At 40.7% G+C, this 19,460-nt stretch overlaps 1 protein-coding gene across 1 annotated transcript in view; it reads right to left on the reverse strand.

Moving 5' to 3' along the window:
• The window catches only part of nphp4 (nephronophthisis 4), a 431,885-nt gene that overhangs the window by 367,019 nt on the left and 45,406 nt on the right, over window positions 1–19,460 (reverse strand). The window contains exon 2 of the mRNA XM_043675534.1: window positions 6,395–6,547. Within this exon, the coding sequence (XP_043531469.1) occupies window positions 6,395–6,547 (153 nt within the window). The remainder of the gene's footprint in view (window positions 1–6,394; window positions 6,548–19,460) is intronic.

Below are 19,460 nucleotides of genomic sequence, written 5' to 3' on the forward strand. Positions count from 1 at the left end.
GGCTTATGCCTTCTTCACCGCACTATTTACCTGGGTGGCAACTTTCAAAGATTTGTGTACATGGACACCAAGATCCCTCTGCTCATCCACACTACCAAGTATCCGACCGTTAGCCCAGTACCCCATCTTTTTATTACTCTTACCAAAGTGAATCACCTCACACTTAGCTATATTGAACTCCATTTGCCATGTGAAAATTCCGCAAACTATTTCAGTGAAGAATATCTTTCACAAGAAAACTAAAGTGCAATCATTTTGGACAACACACACAATACTCATTAATTATCCATGTTGAAATTTGACTAAAACTTCCTGAAGCAAACTGCTTATCACTTCGCCTGGCTGATCTTAGCATGTGGTTACTCTGATGAAAATTCCTAAAATGGTTGAGATATGGACTAAAACATGTAGCTAATCTTCAAAATTACATCTTTTTTCAAATAGTTTCTTTACAAAAGGAATAGCCAATTAGACTAAAGTCAGGTACCTGTCCACAACAATCAAGATTTAGCCGAAGTATTGTCAATCATATATACATTGAAAATCCAACCAAGTGGAAATTTGTCAATTGTGGTGTCATTTAAATTAGGACCATTGGAACAGGAGGGCTTCCTGATGAAGGACTTAAGCCCAAAACATCAATTCTCCCGCTCCTTGGATGCTGCCTGACCAGCTGTACTTTCCCAGCATCATACTCTTCGACTCTGATCTCCAGCATCTGCAGTCCTCACCTTCTCCCATTGAAACAGGAGTATAGCATTCAGTTTCTCAAGCCTAGATCAGGGCTATCACAATTGCAACCCAATGATCCTCTTAACACCAATGTCCCTAAACATACATACCCAATAGATACCTGTTAACCCCAGTTATAACAATTTCAAATGAACAAGCATCTACTGTTTTCTTTTGGGGGAGGGGGGGAGAGAGAGGGGGGAGTTCATGTACCCACCACATGAAAGATGCTTCCTCATTTAACTGCCAAAACATCAGACCTTAATTTTAACACTGTGCACCCCTGTTACGGTCTCCCCAAGCAAAGGTAATAGATTCTCTGCATCTACTGAACTCTGACAAATCATTTAAACATTTATAAGCACCTCAATTAGATGATCTACCAGACTTACAAAGTCAAAGGAACACAGGCCAAGTTCATGGAACAGATCCTAATAATTTAACCCAACATCATTCTGGCAAATTTGCACTATACTGAGTCCAAGGCAATAGATCATTCCTAAGGTGTAATATATCCATCATGAGCGCAATTCTGCAAATGGGGTTCCAAACAACTGAACTTTGTAATTTGTATTTCAACCTGCTCAAGATATAGGCTAACATTTCATTATCTTTATTGATCACTGTCTGTGCCTGTGGACTAGGTTTTAGTGACTCATGTACCAAGACACTTAAATTGCTCTTCCACAGTTTCTAGGCTTTCAATTTCAAGAAAGTATTCCAATTTGTCTTTCTTGAGCCTAAAGTGAATAACATCAAGTTTTCCCACAATAAATTACCTCAGTTTTCCTCTGTCACTGTGTCTTTGTAACATCCTACTTTAGATTCAAGGAACCATATACAATAAAGAGGCTTTTCAGCTCAATGAGTCTGCACCATCAAGAATACTGTATATACCATCCACATTATCCCACCTTCCCACACTAGGCCCATGGCCTTGAATGTTATGTTGTGTTCATCCAAGTACTTTTTATAGGTTGTAAGGTTTCCCACTCAATTACCCCTTCCAGGCAATGTATTCCAAGCACCTACCACATCACATATTCTGGATGAAAATATTTCTTTCAAATTCCCTCTCAACCTCCTGCCTTTCAATTTAAAATTATACCCCTTTGTTACTGACCCTTTCACTCAAGGTAACAGCTACTTTCTATCCACCTTGTCTATGCCCCTATAATTTCATACACCTCTGTCAGGTCCCTCCTTAACGTTCTCTGCTCCAAAGAACAGAACCAGAGCTTATCCAGCTTTTTTTCATTGATACAACTTACATCATTCTTCCCATCACAAATGTCTCTGCAAATCAGGAAACGTACCTTACTCTCTTTTCACTCATCAACACGCTGCCATTAAATAAAATCAACTCTTTGAATTCATGCTGGCTTACATTTGATATCACACTCAGTCTGCATAAAGTGTTTTTGTTGGTTGCTGAAGTAACTGCTCCCCAAAGGAAGTTACACCTTAATTTTCTTGCCAGTAGCCCTTCTTCTGATGCCAGCTGCTCGTCTGAACATTTCCACCCATCAGACAGCTGGTAATTTCTACCCTTCACTGTCATTGATTGGGAGTACACAGATGAGACATAATATAAAAATCCTCAGGCTCGAAATCCAAGCCTATAAATACATTAACCTCCATCACATCCCACCCATTGAAAACCCACTGGGAGCTAGAATCAGTCCCAAAGGTCAAATAATCTCAAGGCCAGTCATTGACAGGGGATTACCTGGAAACTTATCTCCATAAAAACATGAAATCAGTACCATAAGAAATAAGAGAAGTAGGCTTTTGTCCCATCAAGCTTGTTCCTCAATTCAATAAGGAGGCTTATCTGTTTGTGGGGGTTATGTTCACTGTCCTGTCTACCTGCTACATAACTACTAGCCCACCAGTAGATCAAAAATGTAATTCAGCCTTGAATACATTCAAAGACTATGACTCCATGACCAAGCTTCCACTACTCTCTGAGGAAGAGTATTCTAAAGACTAAAGACCCTGAGAGGGGAAATTCAGACTCATCTCTGTCATAAATAGGACACCCCTTATTTTTAAGCAGTGCCCCTAGATTTAGTTCCACTTACAAAATAATTAAGTTCCAAAAGAGCAAAGGTACAGAGATACAAGATGTCAACTCAATAAAGTTATCGAAGATTCCATCGAAGTGAGAATGACATTTTGGGGGAAACTTCATAACAGGAACTTGTGACCATGAGCCTTTCAGTTTACATTATGGCATATTTTCACCCACAAAGGATAGTGGACTTGCAATAAGCAAATCATTTCCAAATGGGACATCATGAAGCAATCACAAAGGCTGAAGAGGCCAATCGCTGAGATGTATGAAGCTACCAAATGTCATTGTAGGATGCTGCTTTCGACAATGGTGTCTGCTGCCAGCCACTGAGGCCATGTGGTGCACACCATCCCACATGAGGCACTAATAATTCAGTCCAATAGATGATATCCCCGGGGCCTTTATGTCATGCTTCCAAGCATCCCTGAAGTGGATCTCAGATTGCAAATGATCCCTTTAATCTGTGCAGCCTTTCCACTCTGAGGGCCCATGAATGCTGATTGGCATGCCAATGCCATTCCTAGCACTGACTTCCAGTTTCAGAAGTCAATGCCATGCACGGACCCCTGAGGTTTGTGCAGAAGAAAACAATAAAAGACAGAACAAAGCTCGTCACCTGATTTTGGCTACCTTACCATACCAAAACTCCTCAGGTGTGCAACTGAATTCCATCCTGCAGACATGCTCGTACCAAAGAAACCACTTTTGTTTAATGAATAGCATCAAATGCAGAACTTGGCCTTTGGGAGGACTACCACATTCATGCATTTGAGATTTTTCCCTGCCATGATATACCCATAATATACCATTGACAGTGAAGACGGAAATAGCTGAGTTTCTTTTCTACATAGATGCAAGTCATCCATCTGTCATGATATACGGTAAGATGCTGTTTATTATGCCAGGGTTCTCAGTCAACTTAATCCCAATAGTTAACCTGATTTAATTCCATGCACTTTGCACTTTTCATGGATCAGCCAAAGATGATAGCTGCTTTTCTTCTGCATGTATCAAGTTCTGTACCACGAGACAGATCATCTGTCACCCTAATCCAAGGTAGCAGAATTTGCTAACTACTTCCAGAAAGGTATTATTTCACTGTTTAACTACTTAAGTCACACAGTAAAAATAAAATCCCTACATCCTAGCCATCAGGTTTTCTGGTGACAAAACCTGATAAAAAGTCAGCAGAAATGATGGGGTGCAGTGCTGGGGTGCATCAATGACACAATGAAACAACACACAAAATGAATAAAGGAGATAAAGTAGTGGCATGAGTGATAACACACTAAAATCAATACAAGACACAATAGAGCATCTGACAAGATATAAAGCAAGAACAAGTGTGATTGCACTGTAATTAAACAAACTTCGCAATATGACTTGTCTTCTCCTTTCCAGTGTGTCTAATGTCACCTCTGATCTATTGCCATGATTTCATCTGTCGCTTAGTTTTTGTTCTTTGCATCATTGACTTTTCCCTGGGCTAAAAGCAAGTGCCTAATGCTGTTTCTGTACTCAACTTTCTGGCACAGTGCTGCAAGTATTCAATGCAAACCAAGCCACATTAGCAATAGATTATGAACTGTGTGTGTGAATTTGCTCTAAAGCAGACCTTGGCCACAGATAGTACAGCACAGTGGCTCAGTGGTTAGCACTGCTACCTCACAGCACCAGGGACCCGGGTTCGATTCCGGTCTCGGGCAACTGTCTGGATGGAGTTTGCACATTCTCCCTGTATCTGCGCGAGTTTCCTTTGGATGCTCTGATTTCCTCCCACAGTCCAAAGATATGGAGGTTAGGTGAATTGGTGATGCTAAATTGTCCATTGTGTTCAGGGATGTGTAGATTAGGTGCATTAGTCATGGGAAATGTAGAGTGATAGGGTAAGGGGAATGGGTCTGGTTGGTCAGTGCAGACTTGTTGGGCTAAATGACCTGTTTCCACACTGTAGAGATTCTATGTGTACAATATAATTACCAGTATGCTGACATATCATTTACCTTAGTGTATACAGTGTCAATCAAGAGTATTAAATACAGTAGCATCTGTTCAGATGCCCAATTAAGGTCAGTAAAGAAATTCAATCTGAAATTTTCCTGTCTGTTACAGTCAATTCAAATCTATGGTATATTTATATCTGATCATTTGGAGAACCCTTGGAGGTTTCACAGGTACTCCAACTTTCATTTGTTGCAGATATCATGATATTTACTGTGTAAAATAAGAGGGTAGGCCGCAATACAACAGCAATAAGCAATGGACTTCTTTTCTGGAACACTGATCAAGGCATAAGTATAGCTTAACCTTAGCAATCGTCAAATGCACAATGTGAATTAGTCTGTCAACTTGTTTTGAGGATATTTGACTTAGTGGTTCTTTGCCTGCATAAGCCATCTGGTTGGCCATAGTTTGTTTTGTAGTACTATGCTTTTGTTATAGGTTTGGCTCTATAGCTAGATGATGACTCTGGTTTAAATAAAAGATCATAAGTATGCTTTGTATCAGTAGGTCACAAAACATTGGGAGAAAATCAGTGTTAACATTTCAGGTCAGTGATCTTTCATCAATTCTAAGAAAAGGTCCTAAACTTGAATCAGTAAGTCGGTTTCTCTATTAAAAGATATTGCCTGACTTGCTAAGTATTTCCGATACTTGGTTTTTATTCAGATTATCAGCAATACTTTGCATTTGCACATTTGGTATCTAATTTGCAAGTGATTCATTTGTCTAATTTCACCCTGACTGCCAAATAGTGTCATAGAGAGAGTCATAGAGTCCTCCAGCACGGAGACTGGCCCTTTAGCCTAAACTGATCCATGCCAACCAAAACGTCCATCCACTCTCACCCTATTTCCCTCCACTTGGCCCATATTCTTCTAAATAGTGGGGTAGATTCAAACAAATCCTTGAAGGAATCTTCCACAAATGACAATGGTTATTAGGTTATAGAGTAATAATAAGTTATTAGCTCAAAGACTTGGCTAAAATAAGTTAGAAACAAAAAGAGATGGAGCAGTGAGTTGTTGCATCTCAGACAGGTCTCAAGTTCTCTCTGACCGAGTTCAAAAATGCAATCATCTTAATCCACTCACAAACTGGGCTGTTCTCTTTCTCTGAAAGTTCTTCAGAGTGCATGAGTCCATCAAAGCAAGCTACTCCTTGAAGGTACACCATTGTTACCAGTGTACACAATGTCTTTTCCTGAGCAAAATGTCCTTTATTTAAAGATTCAGGACATAACTATTTGGATCTTCTTAAAAAATATTATTTAGATCATATTCCTCATGACATGACATTCTGGGTTGAGGGAGACTGGGAGCCCAGAAATCTTACTCCGCAGCTGAGAAGGTCACATTGCCTGAAAAGAAACTCATTCTTCAAGCTGATACTCTTACCTAGAAATAAAAATATTTATTTCTGTAAACTGCCCAATGTTTGATCCAAACTTGGCTGCGTCCAGACAGTGCACATGCTTAGGTGGATTGAAAGTACACCATCAACTTACTGAAGGTAAGTCAGAGCAGACACAATGTCAACCATACAGCAAGCCCAGAGAATGATATCCACCGAATGTTTTCTTACCTGATTGAACAACACTTTGGCTGGCTGGCCATGGGTGTGCATTATGGGCTGTGGAGAACTCTTCCAGGTTCTGCCAAAGAAATGGGAATATGTGGTATCGAAGAGGGTAAGTCGGAGCTGGCACTGGACATTCGCCACTCCCTCCAACAAACTCTGCAAGAGAAAAGAGGGATTAAGGTAATTATTATTGAACATATAAATACATCAAAAGTTCACATTAAGATTGGCAGGCAATGACAGCATCGTGATTGTGTCACTGGACTGATAGTCTCAAGGCCAGAACCCTGACCTTAACTGGCTGTGGATAGCCCAACAATTTGCTTTGTTCAAGGACGCTTGAGGATGGAGCAATCCATGCAATGTCCATATCCCATGAATTTTAAAGAAGTTAATTCCCAGTTCAGCAGATTTAAATTGATATCAAAATATGGCACAAAAGTAGAAATAATGCCACCACAGCAAACCTTAAGATGTAAGAATAGAAGTAGACCATTTTGCCCATTGAATCTGTTCTCTCATTCAGTGAGATCATGCATGATCTGATAATCCTCAAATCCACTTTCCTGCCATTTCCCCCATTACTTGAGATTTCCTTTCGAATTAAAAATCTGCCTCAGTCTCAACTGCCAAGGAAAGCAAATTCAGTATTTTTATACATAAACTGTAATAAAAAAAGAGCTAACCCAAGTAACTGATGCAAATACAGTTCACTAACATCTTCTGAAAAGGAAATTTGTCATCATTTCTCTTTATTCATTCTTTCACGCAATGTGGGCCTTACAGGCAAGGTCAACTTTTGTCAACCAACCCCAAATGTCCTTGAACTAAAAGGGTTGCTCAGGCAGTTCAAAATAAACCACATGACTTTGCATCTGAAGTCACATGCCAGCCAGACAAGGGTGAAGATGGCAGATTTTCTTCCCTACAGGACATTAGTGAACCAAAGTGTTCAAAGTTTGTGCGAAGATTTGTAGCTCAATATACCAACCACTACAGCGGACAGCTGAAACTGACAATCGGAAGCGGCAGGGACAGACCACTATAAACACCGGAGGAAACATCAAAGAAGCGCTTCGCAGGAGGCTCCCAAGTACTGATGATGTCGCCTAGCCAGGGGACAAAACGTTTGCAACAAAAACTTCCAGCTCAGCGAACAGAACCACAACAATTAGTGAACCAGTTGAGTTTTTACAACAATCAGTGATAGTTGGTAATGGTAACCATGTCAAGACTGGGTTTATATTCCAAATTAATTAACAGTATTTAAATTCCACTTGTTGCTGTCGTGGGATTTGAACTCATGCCCCAAGAACATCAATTAACCTTCTGGATTGCAGGACATTGGTGAGGCCAATTTTAGAATACTGCATTCAATTCCGGTCTCCTTGTTATAGGAAAGATGTTGTTAAACTTGAAAGGTTTCAGAAAAGATTTACAAGGATGCTGCCAAGGTTGCAGGATTTGAGATGTAGGGAAAGGCTGAATAGGCTGGGGCTATTTTCCCTGGAGTGTCGGAGGCTGAGGGGTGACCTTACAGAGTTTTATAAGATCACGAAGGGCATGGATAGGCTGAATAAACAAGGTATTTTTCCAAGGGTACAGAGTCTAAAACTAGAGGGCATAGGTTTAACGTGAGAGGGAAAAGATTTAAAAGGGACCTAAAGGGCAACTTTTTCACACAGAGCATAGTGCATGTATGGAATGAGTTGCCAGAGGAAGTGGTGGAAGAAAGTATAATTACAGCATTTAAAAGGCATCTGGATGACTATACGAATAGGAACTGTGTAGAGATAAGGGCCAAATGCTGCCAAATGGGAGTAGATTAATCAGGATATCTGGTCAGCATTGATGAATTGGACTACAGGGTCTGGTTCCGTGCTGTACAACCCTCTGACTCTATGAGTCTGATAGTATCACCATACCGTCACCTTTTCCCTTCAAAAATAATGATTCATCCGCACGTCCAGTCTGGTACATATCAGACTCCAGACCCACGGCAATGTGGTTGATTCTTACCTGGCCCTATATAGCCCAGCAATTTGCTTGGTTCAAGGACATTTCAGGATGGAGCAATCCATGTGATGCCCATATCCCATGAATTTCAAAGAAGTTAATTCCCAGTTCAGCAGATTTAAACTGATCTCAAAATATGACACAAAAGCAGAAATAATGTTCAAAAGAGTGCACCAGATTTAAGCAATTCAAAGTATGTGAGAATAAACCTGTTTATCAGTAATTAATTTCACTTGCCTTGTTTGTCAAACAAGCTGCAAATTCATTGAACAAATGTTCCAGTATCATTTCACTCATGTAGCAATTAAATAACCTAATTAAATTTCTGCATCAACACACTGACATTGCCTTTTGTTACATTCCTTCACATAGATCTGGGGGAAATCAAAGAAAGAAAGAGGAGAAAAAAAAACCCAATCGATCCAACAAGCAGGAAACAAATTGACATGTCTTGCATAACTCCAATTGGCCAGTTTAACTGCACTGACTGATGAAGAGAAGCAACAATTGGCTTATCATTGGGACCTAAATCTGCCAAATTTTGACAAAAGCAAGATAATGCAGAGTTTAGATTGGCACATTTATTTAAACACGACTCTTAAATGTCAGCACCAAATGACACTGAAACTTAAATCTGGTTCATAAAGTTCCTGCGTGTTTAAGGCAAGTATTTTAATGCTTTCCTACGCCATTTGTGATTAATAACTAGTTTTATAGATGAGAGCGCACCCTCGGCCATTTGACAGCTGTCCCTCTGGCTTAATAAAATTCCTGCAGTTTTCATCCAACACATCTGCAGAGTTTACTAAAATTGGCAAATAGTGCTGATGAAGCATTGTCAGTGTGCGTCACATCCATTTGTTGCTGATAACATAGTGTTTGAACAATCAGTTGAAGAACATCACTTCAACCACAGCAACAGAGTGCAGGGATGTATTGTCATCTTCAACATTAGAGTGGTGCTGGAAAAGCACATCAGGTCAGGCAGCATCCGAGGAGCTGGAAAATCGACGTTTCGGGCAAAATTGCCCAAAACGTCGATTTTCCAGCTCCTCGGATGCTGCCTGACCTGCTATGCTTTTTCAGCACCACTCTAATCTTGATTCTGATCTCCAGCATCTGCAGTCCTCACTTACATCTTGTATTGTCATCTTGCTTATTGAGAAACATGGGAGCTGCAAACTTCAACTACTCAATGCAAATCAGAGCCTGGGAATTTGTTACAATAGTGGTAAAAATGCACTATCAAGTTTCAACTTCCGCCATCAGATGACTATTCTGTAGACTTTTCATGGATTACAGGGTTTTTTTTAAAAAGGACAAATAAAATGGCTGCTGTAATCATCACAGTTTGAGGTAGGTTCAGGAGACTCATTAGAAAATTAGAATTAGAAAAATGGTCTACACTAAAAATACCATTTTATGGAAGGACTCTGAAACCAGTCAAGTTTAGCTTCAACAAATTCACATCTCCTACCATAATGCACACTCATATGATAACTCGTTGCAATTAAAAAAAACGCTGGTGCAGCCACACTTGTGTACAGTTCTGGTCCCCATATTTCGGGAAGGATGTGGAAACATTGGAAAGGTGCAGAGAAGATTTACCAGGATGTTGCCTGGTCTGGAGGGAAGGTCATATGAGGAAAGGCTGAGAGAGACTTGAACCTGTTCTCATTGGCAAGAAGGCTAAGAGGGGATTTGATAGAGACATACAAGATGATCAGAGGATTAGATAGGGTAGACAGTGAAAGTCTTTTTCCGAGGATGATGACGTCAGCGTGTACGAGGGTGCATAACTTCAAAGTGTTGTAAGGGCGTGGAATGCCCTACCTGCTAATGTAGTCAACTCAGCCACATTAGGGAGAGTTAAACAATCCTTAGATAAGCACATGGATGATTTTAGGATAGTGTAGGGGGACGAGTTGAGAATAGTTCACAGGTCTGCGCATCATTGAGGGCTGAAGGGCCTGTTCTGCACTGTATTGTTCTATGTTCTATATTCTGTAATTTCACATGTTGGAAGACAAAAGGCTTGCCTCAGCTTGGACAATGGAGTCAAATGTGGAATATATAAATTAAATGTACTTCAGTCACTGCTTTTGTGAGGAGCAGAGCAGAGAGAAGGAATGATGGACTCAGAGCAGCAGAACCTGGAAGGCTTTGTCATTCTCCTTGTTCGTAGTTCCTCTTCAACAACATTTTGGAAGCTAACAGCAGTGTAAGCGCTGTCTAAAGATTCCAATACTGCTGTAGCTACAAGTCACCCATTAAACAACTGTGATCTCACGTTAAAAGGTGCACATTTTAAGGATTACAAAGAGGTTTAAACTTTATTCTTCCAGTCTGTACCAGGCAATCTCTCCTTTTTTAAAATACATTACCTTTGTATTAATGTGTCTGATTCATTAGGAGTTGCAGATGGAGTTTAATTTCAATAAACATGAGGTGCTGCATTTTGGAAAGACAAATCAGGGCAGGGCTTATACACTTCATGCTCAGGTCCTGGGGAATGTTGTTGAACAAAGACACTTTGGAGTGAAGGTTCACTTTTTCTTGAAAGTGGAGTCGCAGGTAGATAGGATAGTGAAGGCAGCGTTTGGCATGTTTCGTTTATTTGTCAAGGCTTTGAGCATAGGAGTAGGGAAGCTCATGTTGCAGCTCAATGGGTCATTGGTGAGACCACTTTTGGAATAGTGCGTGCAATTCTGGTCTCCCTCCTATAGGAAGTATGTCCAAAACATCGATTCTCCTGCTCCTCGGATTCTGCCTGACCTGCTGTGCTTTTCCAGCATTTCGACTCTGATCTCCAGAATCTGCAGTCCTCACTTTCTCCTTTTGCGATTCATGTACAAGGACACTCAAACCCACCGCCCCCCCTCCCCGCCCCCTCCCGCCACCCACCCCCACCCCCGTTGTGCAATCTCTATCCACTTAGATAAAACTTTGCTTTTATATTCTTCCAACCGAAGTGGACAACCTGACATTTTCCCACATTGTCGTCCATCGGCTAATTTTTTTGTTCACTCAAATATTAAATAGAACAGCAGGTTTTAGGAACTAAATGGCCTACTCATGCCTAATTCATATGTTGCATGTTTACTTAAGCTAGCAACTTTTTTTTGCAAACTCTTAATCCTCATAACTTGGCTTTCCTGCTGTTGGCTACATATTGTCCGTCCCTTCATCCCAGTCAGCAACGCAGACCATGACTAGTTCAGACCTAGCACTAATCACTGCAGCATTCGATATTGTAAGTTTGACGACCTGAAAATGACCCATTTATCCTGATTCTGTTTCTTGTTAGTTTGCCAATCCTCCATGTGAATATAACCCTCAACACGATCAGCTCTTGGATAGTAACCTTTTTTGTGTCACCACATTGAATGCCTTTTGAAAATCTAAACACACATCTCCAGATATCCTTTATCAACCGTCCTTGTTACACCCTCAAAGAATTCAAAGAAAAAAAAATCTGTCAAATCAGATATCCCTCTTACAAAAGCATACGGACTATTCCTGATTGTCTTACCATGTTCTCAGTGTCCCACTATTACCTTCTTAAAACTAAAAGCATTTTCTCAATGATAGATCGTAGACAAACTGACCTATGATATCCTGCTTTCTTTCTCCTGCCTTTCTTGAATTAAAGTGTTCCATTTGCAGTTTTCCAAATGGCTGAGTACTTTTCACAATCAAGGGGAGGTTTAGAACATTTCATCGAATGGATCTGCCATCTCTGCAGCCATTTTCATGAAGATCATAAGATGCAGGTCATCAGGTGCAGAGACTTGTCATCCACTAATCCCAATGACTTACCTGGTACTTGTGCTCTGATGATTACAATGGTCTTAAATGCCTCCCTTCCTTTTGCCAATGATTTTTCGAGCATTTTCGGAAAGTTTTTGGAATCTTCTGTTGTGAAGACCGATGCGGAACATTTGTTCAAGGTTTGCACCATTTTCTTGTTTTCCCACTACTAACTCTCCAGTTTCACCCTCTAATGTACCAACATTTATTTCAGTTACTGTTTCCTTGCCATGTTCTTGCAGGAGATTTTACTGTCTATTTTTCTTGAGAGTTCTCTGCCACGCTTCAACTTATCCCTTTTTATTTAATTATCTGTTGCTAGTTTCAAAAAATTTCCCAACCTACCTGGCTACTTATAATGAAGTGTATCACCTGGAAAACACCATACTGAAATTCAACAGTATTTTGTTAAGTAACAAATGTTGCCTGGTTCATTAACAGAAATAATTCAAAATTCACATATGTTTCAAATGTAAATGGTACACGCTAAGGATTTTGTGGAGGTTACTTCCTTTGTGTGTAAACTGAAGTACTGAACCTAATATCACCAGGACTGATCAAACATCCTTCTGTACAGTAGAAATATTAAGTACAGAGGAATCCAGAAACTCCAACCTACTTCTAAGGCTGGTGTAGTGGTAATATCACTGAAGTAATAACACAGATTCCAAGTTTCAGTGACGCAGATTGAAATGCCACCATGGCTGGAATCTAAATTTAATTACTAAATATGGAAGTCAAGGAGAGCATGAAACTCGTATTGATTGTTGTAAAGCTCCATCCTACCCAGAAATATAGTTGTCTCTGAACTACCCTCTGAAAAGGACCAAACAAGCCACCCAGTTCAAACGCAATTAGGAATGGGTCTTGTCAGTGACTACACCTCCTCCTTTTACACCCGACCTCCTGTAAAAACACCATCCCTTATTCCCAATTCCTCCGCCTCCACCGCACCGGTTCCCAAGATGACCAATTCTACCTGAGAAAATCCCAGCCGGCCTCCTTCTTCCAAGATTGAAATTTCCTTCCCACATGGTCGATGATACCCTCCAGGGCATTTCCTCCATTTCCCACACCTCCACCCTTGATTCCCACCTCTCCATATACATCGCATCATCCTCCGCCATTCCGCCACCACAAATGGACCCCACCAGAAGATAGTTCCATCCCCAGCGTTCCAAAGAGACCATTCCCTCATCAAATCCATGCCCACCACCAGCCCACACCCCATTTCCCAACACCACAGGAAGTGCAAAAACTGTGCCTACTCCTCCACCCTCACTTCCATCCAAGGCCCAAAGGGGCCTTCCACATCCGACAGAAATTTACCTGGACCTCCACCAATGTCATCTACTGTCTCCGTTGCACCCGATGTGGGCTCCTCTACATTGGGAAGACAGGATGCCAATTTGCAGATCGTTTCAAAGAACATCTCTGGGACACCCGCACCAACCAAACCCACTGCCCTGTGGCTGAACACTTCAACTCCCCCTCCCACTCCACCAAGGACATGCAGGTCCTGGGCCTCCTCCATCACCAAACCCTAACCACCCAACCTGGAAGAATAACACCTCATATTCCACCTTGGGACTCTGCAACCACATGAAACCAATGTGGATTTCACCAGTTTCCTCATTTCCCTTCTCCCCAACATTATCCCAATCTCAAGCCTCCAGTTTGGCACCACCCTCTTGAACTGTCCATCACCTTTCCCATCTATCCGCTCCAACCCCCTCTCCAACCTATCACCTTCTCCCCTATCGCATTCCCAGCTACCTTCCACCCAGTCCCACCCCCCTCCCATTTATCACTCAGCCACTGGCCCACAGCCTCATTCCTGATGAAGGGCTTATGCCTGAAACATCAATTCTCCTGCTCCTTGGATGTTTCCTGACCTGCTGTGCTTTTCAAGCACCACACTCTCAACCCTCATTCCATGAAAGAATTAAAACATTTATGTGTCAGGTGTCAAATCACAAGGGCATTGTTGTTGTACTTTGGTTTCTATATAAAATTACAAACTTTCTTTTTCCGAACTTCACCACATACAGAGGAACCTCGATTATCTGGCATTCAATTTTCTAAATTTCGGATTACCAGACAAGATCACAAGGTCCCAATGCTTGGCTAAACTGTGTTATCCAAACATTTGATTATCCAAACAAAATACTTCCCCCGCCAGTGTCTTTCAGACAATCAAAGTTCCTCTGTACTAAGAAAAATGGCAATGCATTGGAATCCCAGTCAGTGGAAGTCAACTGGTAATAAAATAACATGTAAAATGCTCTGCCACCATCTGCTGGTTGAAAACAGCACTGCATGAATATTTCCAATCAGCTCACAGAAACTTTCACAGCAGATACTGCAACTCAGCATGTCCATCGGGTGCTGCCTGAAATCACTCCAGATGCCATTACAAATTTATTGTATTGTTTTTATCATATTCAAAATGGGTCTGGGTGGGTTACTCTTCGGAGGGACGATGTGGACTGGTTGGGCCGAAGGGCCTGTTTCCACGCTGTAGGGAATCTAATCTTATCAAAAGAACATCATAAACGGTGAATTGTTTGACCAAAGAGTAAAAACCTTCATGAAAAATAATTTAGATTGCAATCAGGTGACAAGGAAAGTTATCCTACAGTATCAGCGTTATAAATGAACTTTGTTTTTCCTGTGTAGCATAAAAATCACTTTTTATTATCCTTATATGCATCCGTCTCCTCAGGGCCCAGTAGATTTCAGACTTTGCACACCACAAAGGCTGCCAGCAAAAAGAATATCCTCTGTAGGCAAGTGTCAAAAACCAGCAATGGTTTGGGAAATACCTCAGACCATTATTGTAAACACATTTTGCCTTATAACAGTTCTTAAATTCTTCAGCCTCAAATGCTTACCCTATGAATTTGACTTTTATGTGTTGGTTCTTATTCAAGGTGAAAGGAAAGCTCTTCCAATTAGTTGATGACAAAAGACAAGGGGACACATGTTTATGCACACTATCATGTTTCCAAATCCTAACCTTCTGACCACAATTTAAGCCAGCCTGCACATTTTAAAGGAGGAGTAGATAGTGGCTCAAGTAGGTGGAGGAAGTGAAGCTGTCCTGAGAAACAGCGAAGAATGGCACAACAGTGATAAGGAGTTCAATGACCACACTCAAGCAGTCAGTGTCAGCGAAGGCATCTTCACATGTCATATCCCACCAAATTCATCATGTTCCTCAGACAGTTCAGTTCTCCACAGCCCAATAGGGTCATCTCCAAACAGGCTTGATCAACCAGGATTCATATTTCACATCACGCATTTCACCCTATCTCTTCCAATTACCCCTGCCAAAAATCGCATCTGACCTCAGCTTGCCAGCAATGCAACCATAACAATTACATCAGCCAAACATGATGCATTACGATTACCAGCAGCACTTTCTCTCTTGCAGGACAAGGTAGTGCACAACCCGAGGAGCTAGCCAAAGTAAATAGGTTAGCCTACATGTTGTAACCCCCATGGAAGAGACAGTTGTCGCTATTAATGGGACAATTTGAGTTGAGGACATGGCCAGCAATAGGACAGAAAAAAGAAGGTTCCAAAGCAGGGTCACTGGACCAGAAACATTAATTCTGCTTTCTCTCCACAGATGCTGCCTTACCTGCTGAGTTTTTCCATCAATTTATGATTTTGTTACTATTGGTACCAAATTAATATTACATGTTAATTAGTACCTGAATACTTCAACTGTAACATCAGCAATGCGATATTTGCCAAAACTCACCTCACAGTACATGCATATCATGGAATACTCTTTGGAACACAGGGACACTCATAACACCCAAAATCAGGTGCTAACTAGGTCAATTTCTCACTCCAACTCTTTCCCATATGCATTTTACTAACTTTTTCAGAGGTTGGCTGAAATAGCGAATGAAACAAACCATGGAATGTCTCTACTCCAATCAGTGAGCCATTCAGTTTAAACACATGCAGTCAGTACAAGTGGCAGCGCTTCACATTGCAGTACATACAAAAGCATGAAGACAAACCTTGTGCCCCCAAAAGGAAAGTAGATCTAACCTGGGTCCAACATACATCTGAGGCACGAAAAGCAAGTGCACCTTTCAATTCACTTTTGAACAAGGACTCATGGCAAAGGAGCCAACAAAAAAAGGGCAGGGAGTCTGGATGTGGGGATGTGGGTAACCTCCAGTTCCCAAGAAGCAAATTGAACATAACGTCTGTAATCCTATATGAATCTGCACATAAAGGTTTAATTTGCTGGTGACCCTACAGTTAAACCTGAAAGAATAACAGTACATACTTGTAAACATTAATGTCCAGAGTAAGCAAAGTTGCTTAGAGGAATTGAGATTTACTGGAGCATTACAAATTTAAGTTTATAAATTTAGTATAGGTTTACAGTACAATGGATAATGCCTAACATTTTTTTGCCAAGTTTAGTTCATATAGAATCCCCATAGTGAAGATTGAGTCCGTTCGGCCAATTGAGTCTACACCAACCCTCCAAAGAACATCCCACACCCACCCTCCTTTCCCTGCAGTCCTGCATTTCCCATGGCTAATTCATCTAGCCTACACATTCTTGGACACAATGGGCAATTTAGCATGGCCAATCCACCTAACCTGTACATCTTTGGAATGTGGGAGGAAACCGGAGCAAACCCACACAGACACAGGGAGAATGTGCAAACTCCACTTGATAGTCACCCGAAGCTGGAATTGAATCCATTCCCTGGTGCTGTGAGGCAGTAGTGCTAACCACTGAGCCCAGTGCGATAGCAATTGCATTGCTATGGGAAGTCAGGTCATTGTGAACAGTCATGAACGCAGCCAAAGGAACCAAATTTCTTGCTGCTCTTATACAGTAAACATCTCCAAACAATCACAGGGAGACTATGCACCTCCATGTAAACTGTTGCCAGCGGGTGGAATCAAACTCGGGTCCCTGGTGCTGTTAGGCAGCAGCACTAACCACTCTTAAAACAAGCTTCAGAAATCTGAGATGCATTTTAATTGCGGTTTTCTGAACATCATGCTTTATGCCTGTTGAAATACTATAAATGCTACTTTAGTAAATTGGTCATACATTATCTTGGCCGGAGGGGTCAAGTCCTGCATGTAAATGTTTGCCTCGTGACAGGACTGAGTATGTCTGTGAGGTCACATGGTCAGATACCACATTAATCTCTGGAGTTACGCATGAAGACAGGCCAATCCAGTGAGACATCAAATGGCAGTCAGCATTCTTCATCTTGTGAACTGGCAAACATTAAAACTTTCAAGAAATGGAAAAGAAAATTCAATATGGGAACTTCTCCCCTGAAAGACTCTGAGAATGAACAACGACATCAAATCATCTGAGGAACCTTATTCAGAATTCATGGCGCAGGCAGCCTCAAGAGTAGTATCTGTGCTCACTAATGTGGAACTTGGCCAAACAAATATATTGTAAAATGTCCTTTAATTCAATATAAAATAGATTGTTCTGCCAAAGGGGTGTAGAATCCCTGGTAAAGACCTCAGTTTGGACTTCAGATTGCCATGGAAATGAGTGAAGAAGGGCTAGAAAGTCAAAGTGAACCCCAGTGTGGTGTGGTGTTGCAACTTTTAGCACCTCTCACTGAAATTCATAACAGAGGAAAAGTTCCTGAGAAGCAGGGAGGAAAGACTTGGAACTGTTCCAGGAACTGGTCAATTCCATTCTGTCGGAAATGATTGGGAGCAGAAGTAAACTAGCCTGCAAAGAAAACAGTTTTATCAAAGCCAACTAATGGATTTAAAAGGAGTTGAATATAATAAGTTCTAGTTTTCTGGATTGTCAGCGCTATTGCAATCTTAGACACGGGGGAATTCATCAAGGTTATAACTGTTCCTGTAAAACCGCAGAGTGAAACAATTGTTGAAGGATGCCAGAAGTTTCAACCTGCCATGGTATATGTGATGAACTTCTGCTGGAAAATAGGAGAGACCTTGAGACTGTCCCTTCCACATTACACGACGATCAGAAACATGGTTTGAAGAAGTTGAAGAAAATGACCTTTTTTTAAAATTAATGCAGCAGTTGACCATTAGTTGATACTTGAGTTATGTTGATTTTCATTTGTTTGTTATGAGAAAAGTCTTCAAAAATGAAATCTTGTCCTTTGGATTGTTTCCATTGGGACATTTAGGAAATTAATCTCTTCCAACATGTTTAGGACTCCACAAAGATCATTATACAACATACTCTATCTCATCCATAACACAGAACAAAATAACTTTGTATCTTCCAAATGCATGGAGCTCCATTAAACTGGGGAGTGACTTCAAAAATTTCATATGATTTTTGATCTGTCAGATAGGAAGTGTCTTTTTAAAGTAATAAAATTTGTTGCTTGTAGCTACTATATTGGCAATATCATATCAAGTCTTTACAACATTAATGCAATAAAGCTCATGAAAGAATAGAGTCTGAAAAATGTTACAAGTCTCAAGCTTGACTATCATTACAAAGCACTTTAGAAACAAAGGAACTGAATACATCCAATACTGCATGTACCAGGACAAACACTCAGCTAAGTGCGAGAGCTAGATAACATTTGTCTGAATTATATAATAAGTCAACATATAAGGCTACTGAAAAAGTTGATAAACTGTTATGACTAATGTGAAGTGGCTCTTTGATCCTGTCAGTGCTATGACATTAAGGCGTATCTTCTGTTTTGTTCAGCTTTGAAATCTAGTCAGCACCTGGTGAAAGGACTTACATTAACCGTCTTCAAAGATTCTTCACATTTGGTAAAAATTGGATTCAGTTGTATGCCCATGACCTATATGAACAGATCGATTTTGAATAGTTTGAGAAAAATAAAGGAAGGTCTCAAAAATAAGAAAATCTGAAAGTTTGTACTTTGGCTTCAATTTTAAAATCACTTTGGCTGCAGTTGCTCTCCAGAAATCAGTGGGGCAATAAAACCGCAGGGGCAATCTTTCGCCTACAGCAGTTTCAAAGTGGATTGTGCTCAGTTCACATCAGTTCATACTACAATTGGATTTTTACAAGACATTTATTTTTCTTTGAACTTTTTGTTTGCTCAGTGTTAACAAAGATCAGCGTACAGCAGAGCTGGGGGTAAGAGAAGGGTATTCAGCTCAATTCAAAATGATTTCAAACTTTAGATCCTCCAAAAGCAAGTTGCAAATCAGAATTTTAAAATTTGAATCTCACAAATTTAAATAATGATGACTCCAG

The sequence above is a fragment of the Chiloscyllium plagiosum genome, chromosome 34 (genome assembly GCF_004010195.1).
Source record: "Chiloscyllium plagiosum isolate BGI_BamShark_2017 chromosome 34, ASM401019v2, whole genome shotgun sequence".
Lineage (NCBI taxonomy): Eukaryota > Metazoa > Chordata > Chondrichthyes > Orectolobiformes > Hemiscylliidae > Chiloscyllium > Chiloscyllium plagiosum.